The sequence below is a fragment of the Piliocolobus tephrosceles genome, chromosome 8 (genome assembly GCF_002776525.5).
Source record: "Piliocolobus tephrosceles isolate RC106 chromosome 8, ASM277652v3, whole genome shotgun sequence".
NCBI lineage: Eukaryota > Metazoa > Chordata > Mammalia > Primates > Cercopithecidae > Piliocolobus > Piliocolobus tephrosceles.
The window spans coordinates 59,089,028-59,104,113 of NC_045441.1; the positions used below are offsets into that span (position 1 = coordinate 59,089,028).

Genomic DNA, 15,086 nt, shown 5'->3' on the forward strand with positions numbered 1-15,086 from the left:
AATTTAATTCTAAAGTTTATATTAAAAAGCATAAGATCCAGAATCATCAAAAATATACAGAAAAACAAAGTCAGAGAACTGACACTACTTGGCTTCCAGACTATTAAGTTACAGTAATCAAGGTGGTGTGATATTGATGAAAGGATAGACAAACAGATCAATGGAATGAAATAGAGAGCCCAGAAATATGAACAGATCCACAGAAATATGGCCAACTGATGTTTAACAAGGATCAAAGGCAATTTAAGGGAGAAAATATGGTCTTTTCAACAAATGGTGCTGGGACAACTACATATCCATATGCAAAAGAATGAAGGTGTACCCCTACCTCACACCATGTAGTACCCCTACCTCACACCATGTACAAAAATTAACTCAAAATGTACAATGGAGCTAAATGTAAGCACTAAAACTACACAGCTCCTAAGAGAAAACATACATCTTCATGAACTGTCAGTTAATGATTTCTTAGATATGATACCAAAAACACAAGCAAGAAAAAATAAATTGAACATTACCAAAATTAAAAACTTTTGTGCTTCAAAGGACACTAACAAGACAACCCAGAGAACGGGAGAAAATTTTTGTAAGTCATAGATCCAATAAGAATCTGACATTCAGAACACAAGAACTCCTGCAACTTTTTTATGCTAACATAAAAAAAAAGTACTATTTTCTTACATGGTCTGGTGGTGCCTTGATTACAGACACGGTCCCTGATCCAGCTTGGCAATTAGTGCACAAGGCAGCAAGCCAGTAGTCCTTTGAACTCTGACTTGGTGGATGACTCACTCCTGGCATGTTGCAGTTCCACTGAATGTAGCACATTTGTAAGGAGGCCTCAGGGAACCATGTCCCCTCATACTCAGCCTTGATCTCACAGCTGTCTTTGCCTACATGGCAACTGCTGCAGTGGCAAATTCAAGTAAAGCAGCCTCACAAAGAGTGTAAGCATGGACCAGAATTTCTTGCATGGCTTAGTAAAACATGATTGCTGGACCCCCAACCAGAGTTTCTCATTTAGTGGGATCTGGGCAGTGGCCAGATAATTTGCATTTAAAGCATATTTGTAATATTTGTATCAGCACCAGCTGATGGTGATGCTGCTGTTCCAGGACCTGCAGTTTGAGAACCATTGATTTATACCAGGGTGGCAATCTTTTTCTGGAAAGGGCCAGATAGTAAGTACTTTTGGCTTTGTAGGCCATAAGGTATCTGTTGCAACTACCAAACTCTGCCATTATAGTGCAAAAGCAGTCATAGACAATATGTAAATATATGAACAAGTCAATTGTTTGTTTCCTTTTGTTTTTGTTTGAGACAGAGTCTTGCTCTGTCCTCCAGGCTGGAGTGTAGTGGCACTATCCTGGCACACTGCAACCTCTGCCCCTGGGTTCAAGTGGTTCTTGTGCCTCAGCCTCCCCAGTAGCTGGGGCTACAGTTGTGCACCACCACACATGGGTAATTTTTTCTATTTTTAGTAGAGACGGGGTTTTGCCATGTTGGCCAGGCTGGTCTCCAACTCTTGGCCTCAAGTGATCCAGCCTCAGCTTTCCAAAGTGTTGGTATTACAGGTGTGAGCCACTGTGTTTGGCGATGGCTGTGTTTCAATAAACTTTATTAACAAAAAGAGGTGACAGGCCAAATTAGGCATGGGAGCCACAGTTTGCAGACTCCTGATTTGTACTAAGAAAAAGTATTCTAGCTTAGTTTTTCAAAATATGAATAATGTTGCTCATCCGTGGGAAGAAATCCTTTCAAGTTCCAAAATGTAGGCCATGAATCTCTAACATCTGAAATATAAATCCTTGTTTTAATTCTTAATATATCTCATTTAAAGTTTTGAGACACACTATTGCCAAATTTGCCCAGGTTAGCATGTAAATTCTTTTTAATTTTCACATCACCATTTCAATATTCAAATTTATTGTTAGAAAGCTGGGCACAGCATGACCAGGCATGGTGGCTCATGCCTGTAATCCCAGCACTTTGGGAGGCTGAGGCAGGATGATCATGAGGTCAGGAGTTTGAGACCAGCCTGGCAAATATGGTGAAACCCTGTCACTACCCAAAATACAAAGATTAGCTAGGCGTGGTGGTCCATGCCTGTAGTCCCTACTCGGGACACCGAGGCAGAAGAATTGCTTGAACCCAGGAGGTGGAGGTTGCAGTGAGCCAAGATCATGCCACTGCACTCCAGGCTTGGCGAGACAGTGAGACTCCCTCTCAAAAAAAAAAAAGAAAAGAAAAAAGAAAGCTGAGCACAGCATTCCTTTATAGTTTATAACCTCTGTGTGTAGTTATGTGCCTTTGTCTTCTTTTACTTGCCTTTTATCTTTTATTCTTCACTAGTCCTTATGGAGGTATATCTACCATATCACTTCCTCACCCCTTCTTGCCAAAGAACTAGCTTTTTTATTTTGTTAATCTTTTCTGTTTCTCTATTTTCTGATTTTATCTTTATTATTGCCTTTCTTCTACATTTTAAGGTTATGTTGTTTTGTTTTCTGTATACAACACTAAATTTCATTATTTTCAGCATTGTTTCTTAATATACTTAGGGCCACAAATGCCCCTTTGAATACTAGTCATAACTAGCTACCAGGTCCTTAATTTTTCCAAGTTTTCTTCATTACACCTATTTTTCATTCTTTAGCCCAGGCTAAATTAGTCAATTACATTCCAACCTACCTGGGCATACCTCTATTTTACATGACTCGTATGCCTCTTTGTTTGCTGTCAGACAAGATCCAGAGCCACCCTATCTCCTACTTGTGGCATAACCGTAACAATCTAGCATTTATGAAGAGCAACTTAGAATTGTTTAACTTTTAACATGTATTCTTATTTTTCCCAATTAGATTGCAAGATGCTAGTGGGCAATAATCCTATTTTATACTTCTATGTCTAGCACTATGATTTGTGCAAAGCAAGTGCCGAATAAGTGTGGATGGTGACGTAAACATTTTTACCTTAAGTTTCTCCAAATCTGGCCTCTCAATACTGACAATCTCTGCCAGCAGTTGGGCTTCCAGACCATCTTCTGTGACTGTGAAATTGAGGAGAGTTGTCTGAGCTTGTAATTCCGGCTTATAGTGAGGATTTGCCAATTTTGTGTGAAGGATAAGGCGAAAGTTCTTGTGAAATTCGCATTCTTTATCTCCAATCCTGATATACCTAAAGGGAGCAAAATACAGACTTTCAGGAGACTCCTATGACCCATAACCGATACTAAGGTGTCATTCCATTCCTGTATTCTTATAATGGACCTTGGCCAGAAGCTTAGGTGATTTAGAATTTTTCAGCTGCTCCCAAATTTCCTAAAGAACAGCAGGATCAGCAATCACCCACCAAATCTCTATATGATTTCGTTTCCTCATATGAGAAATATTGACAACAATAGTACTCACCTCATAGTGTCACTGTAACAATTAAATACAATCACATAAAAGACCTATAACCATAAGTAGTAGCTTTTATTATTATACAGTAAGTCCTTGATGTCACTGATAAACTTGCAAACTGTGACTTTAAGCAAAACAACGTATGTAGAAACCAGTTTTACCACTGGCTAATTGATACAAACAAGAGTGAAATTTCTATGGCATGTTCCTGGTCACAAAAACATCATCAAACTTCTAACTAAAGGCCCCAAACACTTCTAATATTAAACACTGAAATAAATGTGAGCTATACATACATTTAAAAAGGTTAATAAAAAAAGAAAAACAAGTAAGATAATTATTTACTCAGTTTTTGGTGTGTTAATAAGAAATGATGGGCATGATGGGGGAAGGTTAAATTGAGAAATAAATGTGTACAAAGCAGAAAATCTTAAGCAGTACCTCCTACCGCCACACAGTTCAAAAGCAATGACAGATCTGGCAGGCTTGAGAAGGGCTTTTGTACTGCAATGTCTAGTGTTGTGCATTTGTATGACTATCATCTAATTTACAAATTTTTGACAACTTTGTATTCACTCATTCATTCCTTTTCCAACCCACTGATTCCAGTGCAGGCTCACGGGTGGCTGGAGACTACCCTGGCAGCTCAGGGCGCTGGGTGGGAACCAGCCCTGGACAGGATGTCATCCCATGGCAGGGCCACTCACACACCCCTCCCTCACTCACTCACACTGGGACCATATAGACATTCCAGCTCACCTAACGTGCTCAGCTGTCGGATATGGGAGGAAACAGGAGGACAAGAGAAAACCTAGGCAGACATAGGGAGCATGTGTAAACTCCACACAGACAGTGGTCCCAGCAAGCAGGAAGTGATTTTTTTCCCTCATCAACATTAAAATGAAAGGATGTTATTTCAGGGCCAGCTGTACTTTCTGTGATTAAATGTACATTAAATGCTGCTATTCTTTAAGAATAAGATAAAATGTGTATGTATGTGTTTATGTGTATCTGTATATATATGTATAATGCATCTTAAGTGTATATGTATTTAATATACTTATGTATGTTAAATAATGTATTAAAATATTTTATTTTTATAAAGATGAAACGTTAAAAACACATATATTCTTTTTTTTTTTTTTGGGACACTGTCTCTCTCCTTCACCCAGGCTGAAATGCAATGGTACAATTTTGGCTCATTGCAACCTCCGCCTCCTGGGTTCAAGTGATTCTTGTGCCTCAGCCTCCTGTAATCTTCTAGCTAAGATTACAGGTGCACGCCACCATGTCCAGCTAATTTTTGTATATTTTTAGTAGAGGTGGGGTTTTGCCACGCTGGTCAGGCTGGTCTCGAACAACGGACCTCAGGTGATCCATCCGCCTCGGTCTTTCAAAGTGCTAGGATTACACGTGTGGCCACCTTGCCCAGCCCAAAACACACATATTTAAAAAATTACTTTCCAATACTTTCTGCATTGGCTTCCTGTAACTGCAAATCCTTGGTTGCCTTAGCATTTCTACTTAACCCTTTCCTCTGAAAATTATTTCTGTAAATAGTCACTAGGCTAATTCTATTCAAAACTCCCAGCTTAATTCATGTTTTTTTTTTTTTTTTTTAATTTAAGGGTACACAGTAATTGCATGTGTTTATGGGGTACATGAGATGTTTTCATACCGGCTTCATGGTCTCTTTCCTGCTAGGAACCTGCTATGACGATCTAGTAAATTTTAATTTCTAATTCATGCAAGAGACAGAGAAGCCAAAATCACAAATACTGGAACTTCTCAAAGTGGCCTAAGCTGCTTAGAGTGAAACTTCTTATGAGGCCTAGAGGCATGGTTGCAGCAAAGAGTCTTTTTCAGTCTTCTATTTTACCTTACGTATGAAAATGCTGGATTCTTCCTTCCTTAAGTGTATAACATATTTAAATTGTATAGATATCACCATGAGAGAAAATTAGCCAGACCCCAATTATTTTAATTGAAATTACTTTAAATAGCCATGAGAAAGAAACATTTATTTCTTATCTCATTGATTTCCAGGTGAGATATTATTTCACTGAATTTGTCAATTTTGAACAACTGGGTCAATTCTAAAGAAAAGACATTCTATCACATTCAGACAGGGTTCCTTTTTATCAAAATGTCACAATATTAGCAACAATTTTTCAATCTGAGGAGCAATATCCAGAATGCCATAAAGTGGCAATGTTTTATGTGGTTCTTGGAGGATGTTTTATAATTACGTCTTGCTCAGAGATTAGGTCTCTTGTGTCTATGGTAAGAAACGTGCCTCTGAACCACTGGCTGTGTTATTTGACTGGAAACATTTTTAATGAGACAACTGGTTTTAATGTGTAAAGACTATTTAAAAATTATAATTTTCTGACATTACTAAAGCTTTTGTTGCCTGAATATGAATTTAAAATCCCAAAGAACTGATCAGACTTATGATCTACTGTCTTCATCTAACTCAAATTTTGTTTTCCCTGCAGAGTGATCTTACACCGGCAACAAAAACCTTCTGAGTTGTTGATTAAGTGTCTAAACTTGAAAAAATTCTGACAAATAAGCCACTTTTGAAAACTCTGTTAGTTGAATGGTGAATTTATTCACTTTATTCAGTTTGGATTTGTTTTTATCTTGTCAGTACCTCTTACTATTTAACTGTTTTCCAAGAGGAGAATAAGCAATTCAGTTAGCAACCCTCTTCTGTCCCAGCCAGTCCCTTTTTTTGTTTTGAGACAGTCTCGCACTGTCACTCAGGCTGGAGTGCAATGGCACAATCCCAGCTCACTGCAACCTCCACTTCACAGTTCAAGCTACTCTCCTGCCTTAGCCTCCTGAGTAGCTGGGATCACAGGCATGTGCCTCCACACCTGGCTAATTCTTTTGTATTTTTAGTAGAGACGGGGTTTCACCATGTTGTCCAGGCTGGTCTCAAACTCCTGACCTCATGATCCCCCCCCTCGGCCTACCAAAGTGCTGGGATTACAGGCGTGAGCCACCGCACCCAGTTAGCATCAGCTTTTAATATACTGATTTATTCTGTCATCTATTCAGCCAATAAATATGTATCCAGTCATGTTTCTACAATTTGATAGGCATACAGGGATCAAACATCTGTACAAGTGAAAGATGGCTAAAAGAACTAAATAAGTATTTCTCCAAAGAAGAAATGCAAATGACCAATAAGCATATGAAAAGATGCTTATTATCATTAGTCATTAGGGAAATTCAAATCAAAGCCGTAGTGAGGTATCACTTCACACTCATGAGAATGACTATAATAAAAAAACGAAGACAGTAACAAGTGTTGGTGAGGACAAGGAGAAACTGGAGCCGTCATACACTGCTAATGGGAATGTAAAATTGTACAACCACATTGGCAAATGGTTTGGCCATTCCTTAAAATTAGCATGGTGTGGTGGCGTGCACCTGTAGTCTCAGCTACTTAGGAGGCTAAGGTAGGAGGATCATCTGAGCCTTGGGAAGTCGAGGCTGCAGTGAGCTGTCATCAGGTCACTGCACGCCAGCCTGGGCAACAGAGACCCTGTCTCAAAAATAAATAAATAAATAAATAAATAAATAAATAAATAAATAAATAAAATAGTTTAAAAATCCAAACAATGAAATATTATGGAAAAACCCATAATTACTTTTGCACCAACCTAATATTTGGCCATAGAATGAAATGAAGTATTGATATATGCTATGACACAAATGAAACCTGAAAATGTACAAAGTGAAAGAAGTGACAAAAGATCACAAAAGATATTATATGACTCCACTTATGTGAAATGTCCAGAACAGGCAAATATAGAAAGACACAGGAATTTCAATTCTAAAACAGACTGTGCTGATGGTGGCCCAACTCTGCAAATATACTAAAAACCATTGAATTACACACTTTGAGTGGGTGAATTATATCATATGTGAATTATATCTTGATAAGGATGCTACCAAAAAAATGGAACAATTATCAAGAGGTCAAATCATTAACATTTGGGCTTTTATCAACCTGTAAGTTACCATGCTAATACAGTTTCTCAGAGGTTCATGCTTGTCTTTTGAGTACAGCAATGTGTATCACAGGATGATCTTGTTTGATAAGGACGCCTTTCTAAATTAACCTGCCTCTTTTGACTGACAATCTAGTCAAATATGTCTACAATGGAGAGCATCATCGAAATTTCTCCTATTATTTGAGTTTCCTCTTTCCAAGGATTTCCAAAATCATCTCATAAGTAGCTTTGAGAAAATCTCTGTTAGTGCTATTCACTGTATAGTTCACTGCTAGTTCTGTTGACTCAGCCTAACTTCGGGATTTGTATGACTGACTTTTAAAAAAACTATCTTTAATTGACACGTAATTGTACATATTTATGGGGCCCCATGTGATGTTTCAATACATGTATACATTGTATGATGATCAAACCATGGTATTTAGCATATCCATCATCTCATTGATCTTTTCTTTGTGGTGGGAATATTCAGAATCCTCTCTTCTAGTTATTTTGAAATATACACTATAATATTGCTTACCATAGTCACCCTATTGTGCTATAGAACACAGAACGTATTCCTCCTATCTAAAAACCACTGAATTGCACACTTTAAGTGGGTGAATGGTATACAATATGTGAATTATATCTTGATAATGGTGCTACCAAAAAAAAGTAACAATGATCTATTAAAATGATCAACGGGCAATTTTGTAACCATTGACCAATCTCTCCCCACCATCCCCTCTCCTTTTCCCTCCCCTGTCTCTGGTAACCACTTTTCTACTCTACTTCTGAGATCAGCTTTTTTAGATAACACAAATGATTGAGATCATGCAGTGTTTGTCTTTTTATGCCTGACTTATTTCACTTAACATAATGTCCTCCAGGTTCATCCATGTTGCCACAAATTACATGATTTTATTCTTTTTTATGACTGAGTAGTATTCTATTGTGTATATATACCACATTTTCATTATGCATTCAATTGTTGATAGGCTGATTCCAGATTTTGGCTAATGTGAACAGTGCTGCAATAAACATGCAAATGCAGATATCTTTTTGACATGCTGATTTCATTTCCTTGTGATACATAATAGTAGAAATGCTTGATCTTAAGAACTGGTAGTTCTTACTGTTTTGAGGAATCTCTATACTCTTTTCCATAATGGCTATACCAATTTACATTTCCACCGATGGTGTAGAAGCATCCCCTTTTCTCCACATCCATTCTAGAAATTGTTAGTCTTTTTGATAATATCCATTCTAATTGGGGTGAAATGATATCTCATTGTGGTTTTGATTTGCATTTCCCTGATAATTAGTGATGTGGAATATTTTTCATGTACCTGTTGGTCATTGGTCATTTGTATGTTTTCTGAGAAATGTCTATTCAAGTCCTTTGCCTGTTTTAAAATCATGTCCTTTTTTTTTTTTTTTTTTGCTACTAAATTGAGTTCCTTACATATTCTGGATATTAAGCTCTTGATTGTCAGAGACATATTTTGAAAACATTTTCTCCCGTTCTGCAGGTTGTCTCTTTGTTGGTTATTTCCTTCGTTGTACAGAAGCTTTTTAGTCTGATGTAATCTCATTTGTCTATCTTTGCTTTTGCTGCCTGAGCCTCTGAGGTCTTATCCCAAAAATCTTTGTCCAGACCAATGTTATAAAGCATTTCCCCAATGTTTTCTTCTAGTAGTTTTATAGTTTCAGGTATTACATTTAAGTGTTTCATCCACTTTGAGTTGATTTTTGTCATTGATGAGAAATAGGGGACTAGTTTCATTTTTCTGCATGTGGCTATCATTTTTCCAGCACCATTTATTGAAGAGACTGTTCTTTCCATAATATGCATTCTTGGTAACTTTGTTGAAAATCAGTTGGCTGTAAGTGTGTGATTTCTGGGTTTTTTATTCTGTTTCATCTGTCTGTGTGTTTGTTTTTATGCAAGTGCCATGCTCTTTTGGTTATACAGCTTTGTAGTATACTGTGAAGTCAGGTAGTGTGATGCCTCTAGCTTTGTTCTTTTTACTCAAGATTGGTTTGGCTATTTGGAGTCTTCTTTGATTCCATATACATTTTAGGATGGTTTTTTTCTATTTCTGTGAAGAATGTCACTGGTATTTTCATAAGGATTATATTGAATTTGTAGATCACTTTGGGTAGTATGGATATTTTTACAATGTTAATTATTTCAACCCATGAACAGGAAATATTTTTTTCATTTGTTTGTGTCCTCTTCCAATTTATTTCATCAATGTTTTATAGTTTTCTTTGTAAGGATTTTTCACCTCCTTGGTTAAATTTCTTAGGGTTTTTATTTATTTGGTAGCTTTTGTAAATGGAATTGCTTTCTTGAATTTTCAGATAATATTGGTGTATAGAAACACTACTGATTTATGTATGCTGATTTTGTATCCTATAACTTTACTGAATATGTTTATTAGTTTTAACAGTTTTTTTTTTTGAGGAGTCTTTAGGGCTTTCTATATATACAATCATGTCATCTGCAAATAGGGACAATTTGACTTTCTCCTTTCCAATTTGGATGCCCTTTATTTCTCGTACTTACTTCTGCCTAGAACTTCCAGTACTGCACTGAATAGAAGTGGTGGAAGTGAGAATCCTTGTCTTGTTTCAGATTTTACAGGAAAAGCTTTCAGTTTTTCCCTGTTCAATATGTTAGCTGTCGGTTTGTCATATATGGCCTTTATTGTTTTGAGGTATGTTCCTTCTATACACAATTTGTTGAGAATTTTCATCATGAAAGGATCTTGAATTTTATCAAAGTTTTTTCTGTGTTGATTGAAATAATTGTATGTTTTTTCACCTTGATTCTGTTAATGTGATGTATCACATTTATTGATTTATATATGTTGAACCACTCTTGCATTCCTGGAATAAATTCCACTTGGTCATAGTGAATGATCTTTTTAATGTGCTGTTGAATTTTGATTGGTCTTATTTTGTTGAAGAGTTTTATAGCTATGTTTGTCAGGCATATTGGCCCCATAGATTTTTGTGTATGCCCTTATCTGGTTTTAGTATCAGAGTGATGCTGGACTCAGGTTGAGTTTGGAAGAACTACTACTTCTGTGTGTGTGTGTGTTTTTTTTTTTTTTCCTTTTTTCTTTTTTTGGAATAGTCTGAAAAGGATTGGTATTAGTTTTTCTTTAAATGTTTGATAGAATTCTGCAGTAAATGCATCAGGTCCTAGGTTTTTCTTTGATGGGACACTTTTGACTACTGATTCAACTTAATTTCTCATTATTAGTTTGTTCAGATTTTCTATTCATTCATGATTCAATTTTGATAGGTTGTACATGTCTAGGAATTTATCCAGTTCTTCTACGTTTTCTATTTTGTTGGTATATACTTGTTCATAATAGTCTATTATTACTGTGGTATCAGTTATGTTTTCATTTCTGATTTGAAACTTTTGAAAATTTTAGTCTAAGTAGAGGTTTGTTGATCTTGTTTATGCTTTTTGTTTTTTGGGACAGCATCTTGCTCTGTCAACCAGGCTGGAGTGCTAGACTGGTGTGCAGTGGTGTGATTATAGTTCACTGCAACCTTGAACTTCTAGGCTCAAGCTATCCCCCTGCCTCGACCTCCAAGTAGTTAGAGCTACAGGCATGCATCACTATGCCTGGCTAATTTATTTTATAATTTTAAAAATTTTTTGTAGAAATACGGTTTCTGTTGACCAGGTTGATCTCAAACTCCTGTCCTCAAGCGACCCTCCTGCCTTGGCCTCCCAAAGTGTTGGAATTGTAGGTGATTTTGTTTATCTTTTCAAAAAGCCAACTGTTTTGTTATCTTTCATATTTCTTTTAGTCTCTATTTTGTTATTTCTATTCTGATCTTCATTACTTCTTTTCTTCTACTAATTTTGGGTTTAGTTTGTTCTTTTTTTTTTAGATCCTTGACGCATAACTATGGGTAGTTTGAGATCCTTTTAATTTTTTGATGTAGGAATTTATTCCCTGTTAGAACTGCTTTTGCTGTGTTCCATAGGTTTTGGTATGTTGTGCTCCCATTTTTCTTGTTTCAAGAAATCTATTTTAATTTCCTTTTTTGACCCATTTGTTGTTTAGGAGTACATTTTTAAATCTCCAAGTATTTGTATAGTTTCCAAAGTTTCTCCTGTTATTGATTTCTACTTTTATTCTGTGTGGTCACAAAAAAGACTTGACATAATTTCAATTTTGTAAAAAAATTGTGTTGGGACTTGTTTTGTGGCAAAACATATGTCCTATCCTGGAGAAACCTGCATTTGCTGATGAGAAGAATGTATATTCTGTGCTATTGGGTGCAATGTTCTGTAAACGTCTGTGAGGTTCATTTCGTCTACAGTGTGGTTTAACTCTGATGTTTCTTTCTTGATTTTCTATCTGGATGTTCTGTCCGTTGCTGAAAGTAAGGTGCTGAAGTCCCCTATTATTATTGTTTTGCTGTATTGACTGATGTTTAAATGAAATTTCAAGAGTGAAGGTTTCATGTAATTAGGGCTTAGGGTTCTCACAGATAAGCAATACCAACATTTATACTCATTTGCATCTCTACAATAAAACTTATATTTTAAATACACCTCTGTGTACATCCTGTGATTTTTTTTTTTTTTTCTTTTTGAGGTGGAGTCTTGCTCTGTCGCCCAGGCTGGAGAGCAGTGGCGAGATCTTGGCTCAGTGCAACCTCTACTTCCTGGGTTCAAGCGATTCGCCTGCCTCAGCCTCCCCAGTAGCTGGGATTACAGGTGTGTGCCATTGTGTTGGGCTAATTTTTATCTAGTAGTAGAAACGGGGTTTCATCATGTTGTCCAGGCTGGTCTTGAACTCCTGACCTCAGGTGATCCATTCACTTTGGCTTCCCAAAATGCTGGGATTACAGGCATGAGCCATTGCGCCCAGCCCATCCTGTGATCTTTTCATTGCCACTCTACCTTGGGTGGAATTCACTCCTCCCCTTGTGGAGCGTCTCAGAGAAATTCCAGTCTGTCACCACCTTCCAACATTTCAGGTTGTTTGAATATTTCCTCACTTGCTTAAGAATTTTCACCAGGTTTATGTTCATACTTCACAAACTTCCTGTTTCAACCAGTAACATATATTCCCCAATGAAAAGATAATTTATACATTCCTATAATTAAAAATTAAACAAATATAAAATGTAAATTTAAGTCAAGAACACTGAATCAGAGAAGTCTAGAATTTTTGTTATTGTTCAAGGGGACAGTTCACTGTCATGGGATTAGGAACTGTGGTAAGAAGTCAGGTTAATTTAGAGATTTGTCCTCAAGTGTGTAGGTGTTTGTGTTTATGTGTGTGTATTCACATATGCATGAGAAGCAGCACAAACCACCAGCAAGATGATTAACTTATTTTTTAAAGTAGCAGGTGTTCAGGCTTCAGTGAGAAATCCCTTTAGAGCAGGGGTTGACAAATTTCCTTGTAAAGGGATCAGAGAGTAAATATTTTAGGCTTTGTGGGTCATATACATCTCTGCCATATGTTCTTCTTGTTTCCAATCCTTTAAAAGCCATTCTTGGCTCCTGGGTTGCACCAAAACAGGCCCCTTGTTCAGTGCCACTCTAGAGGATCACATCGGCTAATGGTACTAGTGTAATCTCTTCTCAAAGCAATAGGAGCTAATTTTTCCAATTAGCCACTATATATATAACGATGCCCTTTCCTCTAGGCTTTCAAGAATAAATGTGTGAGACTAGTCATCAGGAAGCATGAGGTTCTCAGACACAGATTGCAAATTGGATAAAGAGTCAAGATCCATCAGTGTGCTGTATTCAGGAGATCCATTTCACGTGCAAAGACACACATAAGCTCAAAATAAAGGGATGGATGAATATTTACCAACCAAATGGAAAGCCAGCCAAACTAAGCTTCATAAGCAAAGGAGAAATAAAATCCTTTACAGACAAGCAAATGCTGAGAGATTTTGTCACCACCAGGCCTGCCTTACAGGAGCTCCTGAAGGAAGCACTAAACATGGAAAGGAACAACCGGTGCCAGCCACTACAAAAACATGCCAAATTGTAAAGACCATCGACACTATGAAGAAACTGCATCAACTAATGGGCAAAACAACCATCTAGCATCATAATGACAGGATCAAATTCACACATAACAATATTTGCCTTAAATGTAAACGGGCTAAATGCCCCAATTAAAAGAAGCATGAGGTTCTCACACTTTTGCTTCTGTGTGCAAGTGACAGAAGCTTTTTTTTTTTTTTTTTAGATGGTCTCACTCTTCACTCAGGCTGCAGTGCAGTGGCACAATCTCAGCTCACTGCAAGCTCTGCCTCCTGGGTTCAAGCAGTTCTCCTGTATCAGCCTCCCGTGTAGCTTGGACTACAGGTGCCTGCCACCACACCTGGCTAATTTTTGTATTTTTAGTAGAGATAGGGTTTCGCTTTGTTGGTGAAGCTGATCTTGAATCCTGACCTCAGGTGATCCACCTGCCTCAGCCTCCCAAAGTGCTGGGATTACAGGTGTGAACCACTACGCCTGGCCAACAGAAGCTTTTAACTGGTTAAATGTTTAATCAAGTATCTGAGTTAATCTCCGTAAGATGCTTCATGGATGACTTCCTCCTTCTGTGTCTCTCTTGCATATCTACATATACCCTGAAGCATTCAGAGATTCCAGTTTGAAAAGCCGAAATGCATCTGCTTGGGGAACAGGTTTGATTTTCTGTGTGAAAAGAGAGGTTGATAGAGGGGAGGAGGATGCTGATGTGCTGTTGGAAAGGAGAAGGATGTCTGCCTATAAAACTGGGTTTTATATCTTGCTGTGAAACATTATTTGATATGTTTAGATTTCCCAGGGATAGTAAATTATCCTCAATTGGGGTGTTTATGATCTATGAAAGGCAAAAATTGTATAATGACTCAGTGGGTTTTATCATTGCTGCTAAATTAATTTTTGGTTAATTTCCTATCTGGGAAAATTAAACAGACTGCTAATGTTCTCTCATGACTTGAAGGATCAAAAAGCAACAAAGTTAACCGGAGGGGTGGGAAAAGCAAACAGAATCACTTTGTTGTTTCTGCGAAAGACATGAATCCAGAGGTTATGACTTCTAGAACACTAAAGGTAGCTCTGAGCACTTGAACTTAAACTCCAAACAAGAGCAACAGCAGGTGTGAAGAATAACATAAAACTTGGAAGTGTGGCTACTTTCTTAAAACAGAGGTCCTTAATCCATCTTCCAGCTTCACCCCCTGCAGGAACAAAATACACTGGCCCTTGTCACTGCATCACACTGAGAGTCAAGTGGGTATGAATCTCTCAATCTGGCATGGGGCTCTGCTCCCATAGGATTTTTATACATCCCTCTGCAGGAGTGAGCTCCTCCTCTGTCTCTTCCCACTGCCTGAGATTTGCTGGTTTGGAGGTGAGAAGCTGCTTATGCAATCTCAGAACAGAAATAAAATTATTTTTCTGAGTACAAATACCATGGTTTAATTGGCTGGGACATGGGGTGAGTAAAAAAACATGCTGTTTCATCTAGCAGAGCATAATTTTAGACCAAGAAGAGCCACTAGAGATCATCCAACTGATTTCTTTTTATGGACCTCAAGAGTTTATGGCTTGGCCAAGGTCGCTTAGCTCAGTGGCAGAGCTGAGACTAGAACCTGGGTCTCTAGACTCCTAGTA

At 37.5% G+C, this 15,086-nt stretch overlaps 1 protein-coding gene across 1 annotated transcript in view; it reads right to left on the bottom strand.

Annotated features, from left to right (window-relative positions):
• Positions 1-15,086, bottom strand: part of DNAH11 (dynein axonemal heavy chain 11) — a 371,689-nt gene that overhangs the window by 56,817 nt on the left and 299,786 nt on the right. The window contains exon 66 of the mRNA XM_031935967.1: positions 2,973-3,177. Coding sequence (XP_031791827.1) covers positions 2,973-3,177 — 205 coding nt within the window. The remainder of the gene's footprint in view (positions 1-2,972; positions 3,178-15,086) is intronic.